The sequence below is a fragment of the Paecilomyces variotii genome, assembly GCF_004022145.1.
Source record: "Paecilomyces variotii strain CBS 101075 chromosome Unknown C8Q69scaffold_2, whole genome shotgun sequence".
NCBI lineage: Eukaryota > Fungi > Ascomycota > Eurotiomycetes > Eurotiales > Thermoascaceae > Paecilomyces > Paecilomyces variotii.
Genome location: NW_021167141.1, coordinates 24,758 through 39,698, shown reverse-complemented (window position 1 = coordinate 39,698; position 14,941 = coordinate 24,758). Strand labels below are relative to the sequence as shown.

General features: G+C 48.9%; 8 protein-coding genes across 8 annotated transcripts; 4 read left to right on the top strand and 4 right to left on the bottom strand.

Annotated features, from left to right (window-relative positions):
* Positions 1-271: 271 nt before the first annotated feature.
* Positions 272-1,320, bottom strand: C8Q69DRAFT_130125 (PRELI-like family-domain-containing protein). Its single transcript, XM_028625295.1, has 2 exons — positions 1,066-1,320; positions 272-1,009 (listed from the first exon to the last, which is right to left on the bottom strand). The coding sequence occupies exons 1-2, from the start codon at positions 1,216-1,218 to the stop codon at positions 590-592; spliced, it is 573 nt and encodes a 190-aa protein (XP_028486913.1). The 5' UTR covers positions 1,219-1,320; the 3' UTR covers positions 272-589.
* A 1,496-nt stretch (positions 1,321-2,816) lies between these two features.
* Positions 2,817-4,213, top strand: C8Q69DRAFT_129811 (putative disrupter of telomere silencing protein Dot5). Its single transcript, XM_028625294.1, has 2 exons — positions 2,817-3,247; positions 3,501-4,213. Exons 1-2 carry the CDS (start codon positions 2,944-2,946, stop codon positions 3,878-3,880), a joined length of 684 nt encoding a protein of 227 aa, XP_028486912.1. The 5' UTR covers positions 2,817-2,943; the 3' UTR covers positions 3,881-4,213.
* A 267-nt stretch (positions 4,214-4,480) lies between these two features.
* Positions 4,481-5,682, top strand: C8Q69DRAFT_129718 (putative NADH-ubiquinone oxidoreductase 21 kDa subunit). Its single transcript, XM_028625292.1, has 3 exons — positions 4,481-4,691; positions 4,769-5,262; positions 5,337-5,682. The coding sequence occupies exons 1-3, from the start codon at positions 4,632-4,634 to the stop codon at positions 5,359-5,361; spliced, it is 579 nt and encodes a 192-aa protein (XP_028486911.1). The 5' UTR covers positions 4,481-4,631; the 3' UTR covers positions 5,362-5,682.
* A 229-nt stretch (positions 5,683-5,911) lies between these two features.
* On the bottom strand, positions 5,912-6,520 carry C8Q69DRAFT_503939 (hypothetical protein; the record flags this gene model as incomplete). Its single annotated transcript, XM_028632530.1, has 3 exons — positions 5,912-6,046; positions 6,118-6,422; positions 6,505-6,520. 3 exons carry the CDS (start codon positions 6,518-6,520, stop codon positions 5,912-5,914), a joined length of 456 nt encoding a protein of 151 aa, XP_028486910.1.
* A 1,192-nt stretch (positions 6,521-7,712) lies between these two features.
* On the top strand, positions 7,713-8,565 carry C8Q69DRAFT_503938 (putative methyltransferase-domain-containing protein; the record flags this gene model as incomplete). The annotated part of the gene is made up of 2 exons (XM_028632529.1): positions 7,713-7,966; positions 8,067-8,565. 2 exons carry the CDS (start codon positions 7,713-7,715, stop codon positions 8,563-8,565), a joined length of 753 nt encoding a protein of 250 aa, XP_028486909.1.
* A 34-nt stretch (positions 8,566-8,599) lies between these two features.
* Positions 8,600-10,859, bottom strand: C8Q69DRAFT_129676 (U3 small nucleolar ribonucleo protein Mpp10). The gene has a single exon (XM_028625291.1). It carries the CDS (start codon positions 10,765-10,767, stop codon positions 8,635-8,637), a length of 2,133 nt encoding a protein of 710 aa, XP_028486908.1. The 5' UTR covers positions 10,768-10,859; the 3' UTR covers positions 8,600-8,634.
* Positions 10,860-11,990: 1,131 nt separating this feature from the next.
* C8Q69DRAFT_454874 (hypothetical protein) lies at positions 11,991-13,359 on the top strand. Its single transcript, XM_028629738.1, has 4 exons — positions 11,991-12,169; positions 12,238-12,676; positions 12,775-13,019; positions 13,097-13,359. Exons 1-4 carry the CDS (start codon positions 12,109-12,111, stop codon positions 13,282-13,284), a joined length of 933 nt encoding a protein of 310 aa, XP_028486907.1. The 5' UTR covers positions 11,991-12,108; the 3' UTR covers positions 13,285-13,359.
* Positions 13,360-14,653, bottom strand: C8Q69DRAFT_454869 (putative NADH-ubiquinone oxidoreductase subunit B). Its single transcript, XM_028629737.1, has 4 exons — positions 14,485-14,653; positions 14,239-14,431; positions 13,831-14,186; positions 13,360-13,770 (listed from the first exon to the last, which is right to left on the bottom strand). The coding sequence occupies exons 1-4, from the start codon at positions 14,525-14,527 to the stop codon at positions 13,676-13,678; spliced, it is 687 nt and encodes a 228-aa protein (XP_028486906.1). The 5' UTR covers positions 14,528-14,653; the 3' UTR covers positions 13,360-13,675.
* Positions 14,654-14,941: the final 288 nt, after the last annotated feature.

The window sequence follows — 14,941 nt, the reverse complement described above, 5'->3', positions numbered from 1 at the left end:
TGATCCAGCAAGGCGTTTATTCCTTCTCGAATGTGTTTGGGAGACTCGCATAGTCGGTCATGCTTAGCATACTCTAATGAGACACATGATGAATGAGCACGGTGGAGAATCGAAATAGGTATAATCTGCTCCAAAGCATAATATATACAGGTGCTTCCGACAAAATGATAACTCTATACAACAATAAGAACCATTGCGTACACCGCATCCCATGTAGTAAAAGAATCGCCAGAAAAAGCTCGCTGCTTGAAGAGACAAAAACTAAAACGTCTATCTAGAAAATGAACAAAAGGAACCCCTATCTACCCATGCTTTATCGCATCCCAAGTAACGAGTGTAAGACTATCTAAAACAAAAAAAACCCCCCCCTGCAGACGCCATCTAGAAATCGACTTTTCTCTTCGTCTCAAAAAGACGGCCAAAATAGACAAATGGTGTAAAATCAGAAAAACGCCAAAGAACTCACGTTGCGATGCTGATCGTCAGGACGTATGCTAAATATGCAATCGCTTGGTTAAGACCATGGAGAATGGGAATGGAAATAGGAAGGACACATCCACGGCAATTCCGTAGAAGGTTTGGCAGTCATCTAGGACTGGATTTTCTGGTTTTCGCGTTCTCGCTGTTCGCTGAACACTCTGCGGCTCATCTCGAGCACGGCCTCGAATCCCTCACGGCCTCTCTTCGCATTCTGGCCGAATCGCTCGACGCTAGCTTCTTCGATCTTGTTCTTGATCTTCTGCCATCCACTGCAGAGGGCAGTGATCTTGGCCTCTTGCTGGAAGTCGGTTTTCGAGGCTGGCATGGATGGAGACGGCCGATAGACGACGGTTTCGCGAACATTCAGGACGTTTGACCAGGTCAGGTTGGTCGAACACATCGTGACTTTCTTGGTGATTGGATCGACGTAGGAGACTTCATAGACATAAGAAGTGGCGCTGCCGCCGAAGAGGGAGAGCACCCATTGTGGCACTGACTGATTACAGGTGATCAGACGTTCCGTGCGTAGCTGGACCCAGAACTGTCAGCCAGACGATCACCTACAGCAGGTTGAAGATGACTTACAATGCCTGTCTGCGGGTCCACGACCCTCGATAGCGTATCGGCCGCAACGACATGAGTGGACTTATCGTTCCAGGGACAGTATTTGCGCCAGTTTGCCGTGGAGACCTCGTCCCAGGAGTAATCAAAAGTGCAGTTGGAGGAAAAGACCTTCATTTTGAGGGTTGGTAGAATGGCAAGAAGAGGAGAAGGGCGAGTGAGTTTGTTCACCGGAGAACCGGCTCTGTGCGCGTGACCCGAAGTACTGGCGGAGAAACCAGTTGTAGAGATGGGGAAACGGACGAGTGGAAGAGTGAGAAGAGTGAGAAGAGCGAGAAGAACGCGATGCTCAAGTGCAGACAGAGAAGAGATCAAATTGCGTTCAAGAAGCAGCAGAACATGGACGTCGTGAAAGAGGCAACGAAGACGATCTATGGAGAAAGAAGTCGAGGTTCCTTTTGTTCTTCAGTGAAAAGCGGGAGGCGGGTCTATTTGGATTCTGCGCCAGGCAAAAAAAAAGTCTGGGCGAACGGCGTCCCTGAACCGCCCGACCGCGGAAGCCGGGCCAGGGAACTACGCCCTCAGGTAGGCTGCTCGCGGCCTCATTTCCACGGTTCTGTCTCCCATTGTCTTCCTGTTCGTCCTGTTCTTCCTCGAGTATATTCGAGTAGTTGAACACGATAGGTCTCTGATATCTCTTGCCACTTCCCAGCCTCCACGGTGGTCGTGTGAGCAAAACTGGCCACCGGCTCCGACGCCCATTTGGGAATCTTCCAAGGTTCTCTATCGGCCAACTGGAGAAGACTAGAGTGGTTCTAACCGTTTCTGCGCCCGCAAAACTCTCCATCCTCACAGCGATTATCATTATTACTATGTATGATGCGAATTAATTATCCAATAACAGGTACAGGTATTTATTATCCCAGTCCGCCCTGTTATTTCTGGCAAATCTCGTTGGCGGATCAGCACGCAAAACGTCATCCTGGGGAGATAATCTAGTTTCTGACGTTCCGGTCGCAGTAACGGAGAATCATAGCCTCAATGCACAAAATAAAGTAATTACATACATACATGCGTGAACAGAATCAAAAAGGACAGTGCTGACTAAATACTCATAAGCACACCGTTATCTCACATACACCATCACACTATAGTCTGTACACCGATTCTGCATGTAAGAATTTAATCCAGGCAAGTTGTCCATCACGTCAAAACTAGAGTGTTCGTAGATCTGCTCCACCTGCAGTGTCGATCGGGATTTGTTTCCTTGACCTTGGGAACCTCGTCTGGTTTTATGGTTCTCTACGGACGAGTACAAACAAGCCTTTATGATCTCATCATCTTGGCAGCTTAACGCTTGCCATATGGTGCAGGACTCTATAACTACTACCATACGTCCTGAGTACGAATTTAGGGGGGCATAAGTAACGGGGTCCTCTTGCGTGATGTATCAACTGAGGATGGAGTTTGCCACGTGCATAGTATGCATGTAATGACTCATATTTCTGGGTGTAACTATCAGATAGTGATTAATTGATTTTTTTTTTTTTCAATAGTGACAGGCTTGTCAAGACACGATACTCAACCCAGTTCAGTAACTCCCTCTACTAGTAGTAGTCGATATCTCCGCGCCGGACACCGGGGTTAGCGGGCCCTTGGACTAGAGTAACTACGGAGTAGAATAAGTCCAGAACGCGTTTCCCGCGCGTCGCAGCTGGAAAGGTCCGTCGCATATTACTCCTTATCGTTTGCTATAACTCACTGCCACCACTCAAGCTTATTATTCCCTTAATCCCTCACTTTCTATTGCAAATCGCTCCTGGCAAGTGCGCTATTATCTGTCTTTGAAAACTCCAGAAAACACCCTGATCACATAAACATTGGTATCGCGCCGCTACCAACATGGTCGAACTCAGGAAGCGCAAAGCACCCGCAGAGCCCGCCCCGACGGAGAAGAAGCCCAAGGTAACACAGAAGGCAGCTACCAGAGGTCGACCTCGAGCATCGGCAAAGGGAGCCCAGAAGGACTCGGCCGCTCAATCGTCGAAATCTAGCACTCCCTCGGTGGGAGATACCATTCAACTCGATGGGTTTGGAGGAGAAATCGAAACGCACGAGGGTGTCAAGACGACGCTGAAGGCATTGGTTGACGAGAGTGAAGCGGGAGTTGTTCTTTTTACATACCCCAAGGCTTCGACCCCTGGATGTAAGTATTCCTTCTCGTCCTTCGATCCCGTTTCCAACGCCCCTATTTGCCTGGTAGAAGTCCATGAGATTTGTCTTGAGCTCCAACTGCCCCAAGGCGTGATTCGGACTGGAGTTTGTAAGCACGGCGAGATTCTTTATTATTCTCTCTTCCCTTTGTGTTCGTATACTCCTTCTGCAAATGACCAAGACTGTCAAAACACATACGTCCCGGAAGGAAGAAACGATGAAGTTGAAATTAATAATGATCCAAGGCACAAGGCAGGCATGCTTTTTCCGCGATGATTACAGCGACTTGACCTCCACCGGTCTGGCTATTTATGGGCTCTCCAACGATTCACCCAAGGCCAACACGACCTTCAAGACTAAACAGAACCTTCCATACCCTCTCCTGTGTGACCAACAGGCTAGCCTAATTGGGGCTCTCGGCTTCAAGAAGGCACCAAAAGGAACGCTCAGAGGAGTCGTCGTCGTGGATAAGGCCGGAAAGGTCCTGATCTCAGAGGCTGGTGGACCGGAGGCAACTGTTAACGCCGTGAGAGCGCTAGTGAAGAGCAAACCAGATGAGGGCAAAGACGAATCCAAAGATTCGGAGACAAAAGCAGACGGCTCGTCCGCCCCGGACAAGTCATGATGTTCGGTAACTCATCAGGTACTGTTGCAGCAACGACCCTTATCTAGGTATTCTAGATATAGGAGTTCTTAATCGCATCTCTCTGTGCGCGAGGCATCTATATGTCTGATGTACAACATCGAACATTAGCCCACGGAAAGATGAGATCACAGTGGGTTGTGGTAGAGTATTTAAGTATGTATGTACATAATTTATCGCACGGTTTTGAATCCACAGTGCTAGAGCATTGTTATTGAAAGGAAGTGTTTCAAAAGTATTCTAGACCTATTGTTGAACATAAGTCCCTCAGCATTTACTCGGATCAAGATTCAATGGCAGGGAGCGAATCACAAAGCATCCAAATGCGGATAGTCATCTGCAAAAACCGCAACATAGTCCAGATATGCAAACCATCCTAGATGAGATCGAATAAATGTAATGAGACAACCAGAACGAATTTACGGTACGCTCGAATCCACAATCTGTGAATTTTCCATTGTGCCCCCTCTCTTTCGAAGATCTTATTACATCAGAGTGCCCCGAAGTGATATGCATTTCCCTCTCGGAATATAGATTTCCCGATCCCGACAACTGCACCTCAAACCACCTCCGTTCTCGTTCGGATATCAGAGCATCAGTTCGGTAAGCGTTTGAATTCACGAGGTATGTAGCCCAGCAGTCGTTGCTGGCTCAAGCGGCAGTTTCGTCTTCGTTTCATTCTCTCTGATGACTTCGATACACAGGAAAGTTAGCCTCTTCTAGGCGTGCCAACATGACTCGGGATGCGCTGAAAGTGGGCAAATCGCTGTCAAATGCGATTGCCGTCCACAAGGTGAGTCTCCTGCGGCTTATCCTGCCTTTTCTTTTCTTTTTTTTTCTACTCGATGCCGGATTACTGACAGCTTGTAGAAATATACCGTCCAGTCGACCGGCATCTGGGAGCGTATTCGCCGCCTTCTAGCCGTCGACCCTACCCGATCTACCGGTGTCCCATTGAACCCTCAGTACCGTTGGCCTACGCCAGGATCTCTCCCCCCGGAATCGTACGATGACCCTGTCACTGTTCCTGCCGCTGATATCGCCGACAACCCCTACTGGAAGCGAGACACGCGCAGAAACTACCCGAGACTGAGCGTGGTTAACCAGGCGGATGTTGTGGGTCTCCTCAGCGTAGGAAGCAAGGCCGCACCAAAGGAGGATGTTCTGCAGATCGGAGAAGCTGGTCAGAAGCAGCTGGTTGCGGTGAAGCAGGAAGGTGAGGAGCGCGGTCTTGCCGCTCTGTTCGAGAAGGACAAGAAGGGTATTCAGGGTATCCTGGGACCTAACGGATTGCCGCCTCTGCCTGCCAACTTGAACCCGGAGCCGAGATACAAGCTGGGTGCCGAGCAGGCTTATCCAGAGAAGTACGTATCTGAATCATTGGGACTGAGAGCTAGAATGATTCGAGAGCTAACTATATTTTTTTCTTTTCATGCAGATATCCTTGCCGTACCTTTGTCTAAATATATTCTCTCTCTCTCTCTCTCTTATTAGGTCGTTTCTCGAAGAAATCAGTTTATTATGTCATCACATTGGGACCTCTTGCGCGAGCCAATCTGTCATATTAGATTTCCTTTCGAACGGCCTCCCTTGTCATCTGGACTCGGTGGTATGGTTATGTAGATTCTGTGTTATATCTTGCAAATGAGAATAGTATTCACGGCTATAGTGAGTCCTATCATTCTAACCACTGGTTCTTGTGCGTGAGGAACATCTTTAGAATATAGGTAGGGGCGGAAATGTGCGACTTTTCTACCTGTGAATATCCAATCGAACGCTGCGCAGTGGACACGACAGTCTCAATAATTATTACAGTCTCGACATTATATTTGAACTCTTCTCTTACGTCAAAACACAACAGATGAACGACACCGCAAATTCTTTATTAAGAGGAACCTTGTTCGTCCTGATTTATACAACACGGTTGCTCAATTATGATAAGACATGGATAAGAAATCGTTTCCCGGGTCTCGTCCGAACCGTCATCAAAGGACATATACCGCAACAGTTTATTTAATCAAAAGGGTTGGTACGCGTTCCCCACCAGGTGAGGAACAAACTGAGACCCACGGTCTCGAACACACGGCTGACGGCACCGACAGCAATGGTGTCCAGGGGTCTCTTCTCGGTGAAGATCTGGGAAATGAACTGTATGGTTTCAATGTCAGTTAATCAAGCCCAGTGCGTTAAGAACATGGCATGGCTGGATCGTGACATACGCTTGGAGCGGAGCTAGCAAAGAAGATCAGACTGCCCAGGTAGGCGGCACCCTTGTAGCTGAGGGTACCGGTTGCGTTGATCAGAGCGGCAACACCGTAGGTCTGGACAGCACTGCCGACCAGAGAGCTTCCCCACGCGGCAACAGCGCTGGCGGTCTCCTTGGACTTCAGGAACTCCTCCTTGGTGTTTGCAGCCTGAGCACGGTGGTAGGTGTCACCGAAGACGGGGGTAAGGATGCCCAGGGAAGCGGTGTGGGTGAAGACAGCTCCCAGCGCAATGGCGGAGGGCTTCACGGGAGGGAGGTCTAGATGGAATGATGATCAGTTTCTTGAAGACATCCATTGGATTGTGGAAGGACTAGGTAATGTCCGAGGGGAAGTACTTACAGTGCAGGGTAGCCATGGTGGGAGGATGTGGAATAGGTTCAGAGGATTAAGATGTTCAAGATCAAGACGAGATGAGATGATCGGATCTGGCAGTAATAATAGAATCGAAGACGACCAGCAAGGGCGACATGAAGCCTTTTGAACGAGCCGGGATGGAAGTCACATGGTTTGGCTGTTCCCAGGCTGGATCCAGCCGGGCAATGTGATGACGTCGTCATGACCGCAAGTGGACATGCGATGATGAGCAATGAGCACGAAAGTCCATCTTGGCAAGCCTGTTTACAGTATGAAAAAAGAGTCCAACTGGGGCAATAATAATTGGTATACAAGCCCTCGTTGACGTCAAGCCGCGGCTGGACGCAAACAGTCATGGCCGGCGACGCTAGTTACCTAGTTACATAGCATCAAGCTTCTTGATTGCCAAGAGAAGAAATAAAACAAGCCATCTGCCGTAGTCGGCCATGCCCTAATCATTATTATTGATTTCTCACTGAGACACTCCGTACCTGGATTCGTCCTATATTATTTACCATACCCATTAATGGATCCCAGAATGTGAGCGCGATGGCTGCAGCTCCATCAATTGGCGTTCTCCTCTAGACTATCTAGGTCGCAAGGACTCCGCGCTAACTTGGCAACTTCCCGGTTACGGAGGTAATTACGGGACTACGGAGTAATTAATTGATATTGATTTCATGTTCTTGCCCTGCTCTACCGCGTCATATCCCTGGGCAACGTCTAGGGTTCCTGAAAGGTTCCCTGCTCCATTGTCTTTTCGCATCATATTTCATGTTTCTTCATAGTACATACAGTATAGATTCGGGAAAGATCAATCGCTCGCCAGGGCTAACTAGCCTGGAGAGCACTAACTAACCATTATTGCCGTTACTGGATACGTACCTAGGTAGGTATCTAGGTAGGTAAATTAAGTTACAAAACCGTATCGATACTTAGTCATCATCGTTCCCCTCCCCGCACGCACGGTCATAAAAAACGCTTCCGTTTCGAGATCCAGATCCCCGCTAAAAATATCACAGTAAATGATCCATCTCTTTCCCAAAAGAGGATTCTCCCATTCTTCCCGCTATCCTTGGATTTTTGAGTCGTTAACGCTTCCCAGCCACCTCCTGCGTATCCTATTCCTGCAGTCCCCTGGATTCCACACGCGCTAGTCTCGCTCCGTGCACGATCGTCCCGCCTGTTCCTGCATGGAGGACCGCGTCCACGATTCGGGAGAATCGGACCAGGATTCTCCCTTCGCTATCAGCGAGTCATTGGTTCCTCCAAGGGAGCAGAAGACCGCGGGGACGACAAATATCGATTTTGATGGCCTGCTCTCTGAGCCTCTAGTACTCCAGGAAGATCTCAAGGAAGGATGCGGTGGACAACTCTGGCCGGCGGGCATTGTGCTCTCAAAGTACATGCTCCGTCGGCATCATTCAGACCTGCGTGGTAAGACTATGTCTGTATGCTCCATCCCAACGCTGTTTCATTGCAAATGCGGATTCTTCATATGCAGACTTAGTCTTCAATGAAGTTTTATGCTGACAGAAACCACACAGAGTTGAATTAGGTGCCGGGGGAGGCCTTGTCGGGTTAGCTGTCGCTCGAGGCTGCTCAGTTGACTCTCCCATCTATATCACCGACCAGAAGCCCATGCTTGCCTTGATGGAAACCAACATCAAACTAAACAACCTGTTGCCGCTGGTCAAGGCCAGCGTGCTTGACTGGGGAACCCCTCTCCCGGAGGACATCCCTCACCATCCGGCCGTGGTCCTAGCGGCAGACTGTGTCTACTTTGAACCTGCGTTCCCGCTCTTAGTAGAGACACTACAGAGCCTCATAGGCCCTGAGACCGTCTGCTACTTCTGCTTCAAGCGACGACGAAGAGCGGATCTCAGATTTATCAAGCTTGCCAAAAAGGCCTTTGATATTACTGAGGTCACAGACGATCCGGACCGTCAGACTTACGCCAGAGAAAACATCACCATCTGGGTGATCAGATCAAAATCACCCGCCAAACAGACTGGGGCGAATCGGTCTGCGGAGACTTCAACCTGATCTTGATAGGTTGCTGAGTGGTAGATTATAAAAAGTCGAATCTGCAATCATTGACTATGTCGAGACTATTTACAATTTGAGCACATCCCCCTTTTTACCCGTAGCAGATCCCGCCAGACGTCCTTGGACATCCCTCATCTCGCCATTTTGACCGAGCACCTTGACATCACCCTTCTTCAAGTCTGAAATAACGCGTTGCTTCTCCGCCGCCTTGCCAGTCTGACTGGGAGGAGCATTGGCATTTGCCTTCTTCTGCTTCTCCTTCTGGCGGCGTCTATGCCTGAGCTTCTCCTCTCGGCTCATTTCATCCTTGGCCAGAGACGAACCTCCCTTGAGGACGACTTCACCGGCATTGTTGCTACCTTCAGGAGCATAGATCTCCTGCGGAGCCAATGCACCAGGACCGCTGACAGCAGCGCCCGCTGTCGGGCGTGCATCCTCCATCGTGATCGTTGCCACGTCTGTAACCACGTTGATAGTCGCTTGCGGTGTCTTCGGCTTATAATGCCAGTTCGAAAGAGAGTCCAATTGACTGCTTATGTTCTTCCATAACTCGGTTATTTCGTCATGCTCGCGTTTCAATTTCTTGTCCTTTTGGCTGACGTAGCTGCTGTCGGTGGCACGGAGGTGGTCGGCTTCGTATAATTCAGCGAGACTCTGCTGCGGCTTAGAATCATCAAGTTCGACTCTTCCTCTCTTGGTATGCGGCCCACTTATAGCATCTGGGCGACGACGGATCACTTCATCGAATTCCTTGGCTACAATCCTCCGCTTGACGAGCTCTTCGATGTCTTCGGTGGTCTCGTGAGTAACGACAGGCACGGGTTTGCCAATTCGCTCAAATTCTAGGTCCTCCTCGATCAGAGAATTGACTGGTCTGTCCGTCGCTCGTGCTTCTCCGGCAACCATCCATTCTTTCTTTGCGACATTCTCCGCTTCCAGCCGCCGGATCTCGCTCGCAATCTTTGCCCGCTGCTTCTCATGGGTCGAGCGGATATTTCCAGAGGCTCCATCCTGACTCTCTGCACCGGATTCTGCCTCAGATCCCTCAACTTCACTCTCATCTTCAAACAGGTCGCGGCGGACATCTGCCATTGCCCGCTCGAGCTCGTTCTCGATATCCTGCGGCTCTGGCTGTGTCTTAGGTAGGGCGCGCATGTGTTTCTTGGAAACCTTTCGCGGTGGTGGCGCAAAAAAGTCGTCGTATTTGATATTGCTCGTATCGATCCATGCAGTATCACCGCCAGCATCCATGTAAGCGCCATCATCATTGTCTGAGTCAGACATCTCATCGAGGTTGGCATTTCCGAAAGTTGGGCCATCCTCTTCATCTGACTCGTCCTCTTCATCTTCCCTCGTAGAAGACTTGCCCCTGGAAATGGACGATGGCTGCCCCAGAGTGAGGGGATCGGCGTGCCAGTCAATATCTTCCTCGTCGTCATCGTCATCATCAGGGGCCCCCATCATATCCTGTCTCTCCAGTAACTCTGTCTGTTTGTTGAAATCATCGATGGAAAAGAAGCCGTCGTTCAAGCCATGTGGATCTTCCACGTAGAAATCGCGATTCTCGTCATCATCTGACGAAGCGGCAATATTGTCCTCGTCCAACGCTTCTTCGGCATCGCTTCCCATATGCGACTCCTCCAAGCCATCTTCTTGCAGTTCAGATTCAGATCCACTGGCACCACTGTAGTCGAGTTCCTCCTGCGACTGTCCAGAAATGATAGAGGCATCATCTTCATCGTCTTGGTCCGAGTCAAAATCATCATCATTCGACGGCGCTTCTCTGGCAGCAGACTTGGATACCCTTGCACTTTCGCTAGCAGGAACAGACACGACAGAAAGATCCCGTTTAATCTCCCTGTCCGTAGAGTTTAGTATCCTCGCTGCTTGTTCCCAAATCTGACCAATACTGAATCCGTCCACATGGAGCTGCTTCAAGCGTAGGACATCTTCCGTGTAACTTTCGCCCAGCTCCGACCTCTTGCGCTTTTTTCTGTTTTCCTGTTGACGCGCACTCTGAATTGAGCTTACGGCTTCAGCCAGAGAATCCAGATAATACCTCGCGGACGCGACTGAAGACGCATAAAGGTCTGAGGTAGGCCGAAGGAAATTGTGAGGAGCAGAAGACACAGATTCAACGATCTTCAGCGAAGAATCGCCGACCGGCTCTGTGGCTGAATTCATCACTGCCACGGGCATTATGGCGGTATGCGATACCGCCGGGTCAGATCATATAAGATCCGTACGTGAGATGGGGTAGTTAAAATATAGCAGAGTGTTAAAGCATGTGCTGTACGACAAAAAGCCCGATAACTTTTTTTTGGTCCGGATGCCAAGACTCGGTCGATTTTTGCGGGAGGTTTCCGTATCTGGTTAGTCTATCTACTCTAGCGTGCTGCGTCTGGGTACTCTGGGCTGAGAGCGCCACTTGTGCCGCTCTTTTGGTGAGCAGTGTTTGATGAACATGTTAGAAAACATGATGAATTAATTCTCAATCTCCACGCCCGCGAAACGATTGAAGCATCAGATTATAGCGTGTTTTGGACAGGATTTCATTCAATTCGAAGCGGTATATCCACATCTGTTTCAAAACCACTTCTTCGCTGTTTGCCCCTGCGGTCCTCCCCGCTTCTCTACTTTTAGTCCCCAGCAGCCTTTTTCACGATTTACTTTTTGATCTATAATCTGTCAGCGGTAAGAAAAGGGCATAAAAAGAGCTATGGGCTATAATTACCTGGAGTGTCTCTGTTCTAATGGTGTTTTGCGAGATGGGTAAAGAACCTCTAGCCGGTTTCCGGTTGCCGCTCTGCTACGTATCATACAGGAAGGACTCTTGAGAACTGAATATCAATCCATCTGCCGCTAAAGTATCATGAGAATAGGATACTCACTACGCATCTAGCAGCTTATTTTCTCAAGAACGTCGATGTAGACTCGTCTATGGGGGAGGCAAAGATGTTGCTTTTCTGTCACGTGAAGATAACGTCACAGCAGTCATGAACGATGAGAACACAGGAAACTACTCTATATACCCCCGTCAATCATAGGTATTTCCACAGCCTCATATCTGACTCGCAGGTATATGGTCGAGAAGGTTACCAGAGCTTCTCATGGGTGCATATTCCCGCGGAATTGTTCTACGCCATCAATGAAGAAGACCTACCCAGCCAATAACTGGACGGGCTCTCAAGGAGACTGCTGTAATAGGTAGTTAGCATGGCTTTCAACAGTCAACCTTAGAACACGTCCTAGGGATGAATCTCCGTAGGCAAATCTGCAATGCACTGGAAACACACTGTTTGGTGGCCCACATTTCCAAGCTTAAGCATTAACACTTCGAATGCGTATGTGGAGACGTCACAGTGACGGAGAGTCCGCAGCCCTGGACTATATTTACAACTTGTCAGGCGTTGATTCTACACAGCTATATTCAAGCTTCTTTTCTTTCTTATTGACATTGTGACAATAAGAATAATAACCTTGAAGTCTCGCTATATCAACTCTTGACGGGGATAGGGTATAGTCATTCAGAGAAACAAAATGGATACTGAGAAAAGAAGCGTGAAGCCGGCCAGTGGCCCGGAGTCTCAATTCAAACCTGGTATAGTCATGATCACATCTTCAGGAACCTCAATTCTTTTCTTTTTTTCTAATTCGTGACGAATTCAGGGCACAAGGTCCCGGTTCATCATCAGAAACATCCTGGACTGCAGTCCGATATGGATGATCCCAAGCCCGTATCGACACACATACCCACCGAAGATGGAGGCTATCAGCTCTACAAAGCCGCCGGGAAGCTCCAGGGTAAGAGAGCTATCATTACTGGCGGTGACTCTGGAATTGGACGCGCTATTGCGTTACTCTTTGCTATGGAAGGAGCTTCAAGCCTGATCGTTTACCTACCGGAAGAGCAGTCAGATGCAGAGGAGACGAAGAAGAGAGTGGAAGAGAAGGGACAAAAATGCTACTTGCTTCCGCTAGATCTTCGCAAGAGGGAAAACTGCAAGAAGGTGATTGATACGGCCTTGCAGACTTTGGGTGGCATTGATACTCTGGTCAATAATGCCGCTTACCAAAATATGCTACCGGATATCAGCGATCTATCTGAGTGAGTAACCCCCAACCCTCCGGTTTTGGTGATAGCTATCCCATCACGGAGAGCAAGTGTAAACGAAGCTTTGCTAACTGTATCTATCTATCTTACAGGGAGCAATGGATACGTACCTTCGATACGAATATCCATCCTTTCTTCTATCTGGCGAAGTACGCACTGCCTCATCTGAAGCCCGGTTCGACGATCATCAATTGCGCTTCAGTGAACCCGTATATCGGCCGTGGTGATCTTCTCGATTACACGTCCACCAAAGGAGCGATCGTGGCATTCACCCGAGCTCTATCCAATCAACAGATTAGCAAAGGCATCCGCGTAAACTGCGTGTGCCCCGGTCCCAGTATGTTTGTCCAAAAAAACAAGAGCCCCATTTGAACAATTCTCATCATGTACTGACATAATGATTCTCACGCACAGTTTGGACTCCCCTTATTCCAGCGACAATGACTACTGAGGCTATGGAACAATTCCACGCTGTACCCATGGGCCGGCCGGGACAACCAAGCGAAGTAGCGACATGTTTCGTGTTTCTCGCGTCCCAGGACAGTAGTTATATCTCAGGACAATGCTTGCATCCCAATGGAGGTGTGATGGTCAATGGCTAGAAATCGTTAAGAGTAGACAGAATTTGGAAAGAGATGTGGATATCCTCATCGTTCATAAATAATATATCGAGTGATGAATCTCGTAATTCATACAGCTTTATTTAGTAAAGAAAGCCACCTCAGTCTTGTGCACTTTAGTATTACACTTTTCCAGAGACGCCTACTTTTGAGGCGAACCGGACGACTCTCATATATTGAACAACTATAGGCAAAAAATACAAAAGGAACACTTTAAGATAGCCCACTAGGCCGAGACAACCCATGCTGAATAAGACTCCCCCGTCGCATGGACAAAAGATCTAATCATGGGACACAAGAGAAACGACAAGATGATCACACACTGGCTCGATCCGTTATTCTTGGTTAAAGCACCTGTTCCTAGCCAAGACAATTACTTCCTGTACCACATCCGTGTGATCCTTGTATGTCTCATCTTCTTCTGAAGCTGGAAAATTCCGTACATGAGAGCCTCCGAAGTGGGCGGGCCTGCAAATAACTCTGTCAGTTACCATTTAACCTCGGGGACGGTTTAATATTAATACTTACACCCAGGCACATAAATATCGACCGGTACTATCCGGTCACAGCCACGGGTGACAGAATAACTGTAATGATAGTAACCTCCACCATTGGCGCAACTGCCCATACTAACCACCCAACGCGGATCCGGCATCTGATCGTAGACTTGTCGTAGCGCGGGAGCCATCTTGTTCGTCAATGTACCGGCGACGATCATAACATCTGACTGACGAGGAGAAGCTCTGAAAATGATACCCAAGCGATCCTGATCGTATCGAGGAGTAGAGAGATGCATCATCTCTACGGCGCAGCAAGCCAGACCGAATGTCATCGGCCAGAGAGAGCTCTGACGGGCCCAGTTTGCAATTTGATCGAGGGTCGTCCTAATACCGGTCATCAGCATCCATAAGGGAAACACCTGACGATTGTACCTACAAGGCGAATTGCATCGCACCCTCCTTCTTCTCCTGGCTGGGCAGAGGGACCTCTCTGCGGACCTTGCCAGAGGCAGTGAGCTGGGTAGAGGCTCCGTCATGGCGCTGCACAGCGCTGGCAGATTTGGTAGAGGAGGTGCTAATTGATGCAACTTGCTGGGCACGCGCGAGAGAGGGGACAAGGAAAGGTTGTACTATTCGGAAGTTAGCAGTTTCATTTGTGATCAAGCGATGATGAAAAGCCTACCGCGCAACGCCTCAAGCGCTCTCGTACGCGAGACGGCCAACATGGTTAATTATGGCGACAGATTCTGTCAGAGACCTTCTAGAAGAACTAGCACCTTCCTAGGGTCTTGCCAGGCGTGCGAGAAGACAATGGTTAACGGTCGCCACGAGCAGGACGAGGGGAACGGACATCAGGGTAGTGAGGATCCGGACCCAAGACGTTGCGGCTCAACTCGAATGAAAACGTAGTATTTGTCGTACTTAAATTACTGATAATAACCGTATATGGTTAGCCTTCATTACTATATGAGTCCTGGTTGGTTTATTTAACCGAGAGTAGTCAAATTTGCGGTAATGACGAGAAACATGATTGCAAATGAATTGTATGCGTTATGATTGGCGGACACTTCTGGTCAACCGGGCAGCTCCCGCCGTCACTCAACACGAAAGAACTCCGACTAAGACTGACTATTGTTCCA

What these genes read in the sequence shown, in the direction of transcription:
- C8Q69DRAFT_129676 (XM_028625291.1), bottom strand. Translation starts at nt 10,767, where the DNA reads ATGCCCGTGGCAGTGATGAATTCAGCCACAGAGCCGGTCGGCGATTCT.
- C8Q69DRAFT_454869 (XM_028629737.1), bottom strand. Translation starts at nt 14,527, where the DNA reads ATGTTGGCCGTCTCGCGTACGAGAGCGCTTGAGGCGTTGCGCG. An exon ending in GGTGCGATGCAATTCGCCTT is followed by an intron (nt 14,187 to 14,238) that starts GTAGGTACAATC and finishes GACCGGTATTAG; the next exon opens with GACGACCCTCGATCAAATTG. An exon ending in CGATATTTATGTGCCTGGGT is followed by an intron (nt 13,771 to 13,830) that starts GTAAGTATTAAT and finishes AGTTATTTGCAG; the next exon opens with GCCCGCCCACTTCGGAGGCT.
- C8Q69DRAFT_130125 (XM_028625295.1), bottom strand. Translation starts at nt 1,218, where the DNA reads ATGAAGGTCTTTTCCTCCAACTGCACTTTTGATTACTCCTGGGACGAG. An exon ending in TGGACCCGCAGACAGGCATT is followed by an intron (nt 1,010 to 1,065) that starts GTAAGTCATCTT and finishes TTCTGGGTCCAG; the next exon opens with CTACGCACGGAACGTCTGAT.
- C8Q69DRAFT_454874 (XM_028629738.1), top strand. Translation starts at nt 12,109, where the DNA reads ATGGATACTGAGAAAAGAAGCGTGAAGCCGGCCAGTGGCCCGGAGTCT. An exon ending in GGAGTCTCAATTCAAACCTG is followed by an intron (nt 12,170 to 12,237) that starts GTATAGTCATGA and finishes TGACGAATTCAG; the next exon opens with GGCACAAGGTCCCGGTTCAT. An exon ending in CTGCGTGTGCCCCGGTCCCA is followed by an intron (nt 13,020 to 13,096) that starts GTATGTTTGTCC and finishes TCTCACGCACAG; the next exon opens with TTTGGACTCCCCTTATTCCA.
- C8Q69DRAFT_129718 (XM_028625292.1), top strand. Translation starts at nt 4,632, where the DNA reads ATGACTCGGGATGCGCTGAAAGTGGGCAAATCGCTGTCAAATGCGATT. An exon ending in ATGCGATTGCCGTCCACAAG is followed by an intron (nt 4,692 to 4,768) that starts GTGAGTCTCCTG and finishes GACAGCTTGTAG; the next exon opens with AAATATACCGTCCAGTCGAC. An exon ending in GAGCAGGCTTATCCAGAGAA is followed by an intron (nt 5,263 to 5,336) that starts GTACGTATCTGA and finishes CTTTTCATGCAG; the next exon opens with ATATCCTTGCCGTACCTTTG.
- C8Q69DRAFT_129811 (XM_028625294.1), top strand. Translation starts at nt 2,944, where the DNA reads ATGGTCGAACTCAGGAAGCGCAAAGCACCCGCAGAGCCCGCCCCGACG. An exon ending in CAAGGCTTCGACCCCTGGAT is followed by an intron (nt 3,248 to 3,500) that starts GTAAGTATTCCT and finishes TAATGATCCAAG; the next exon opens with GCACAAGGCAGGCATGCTTT.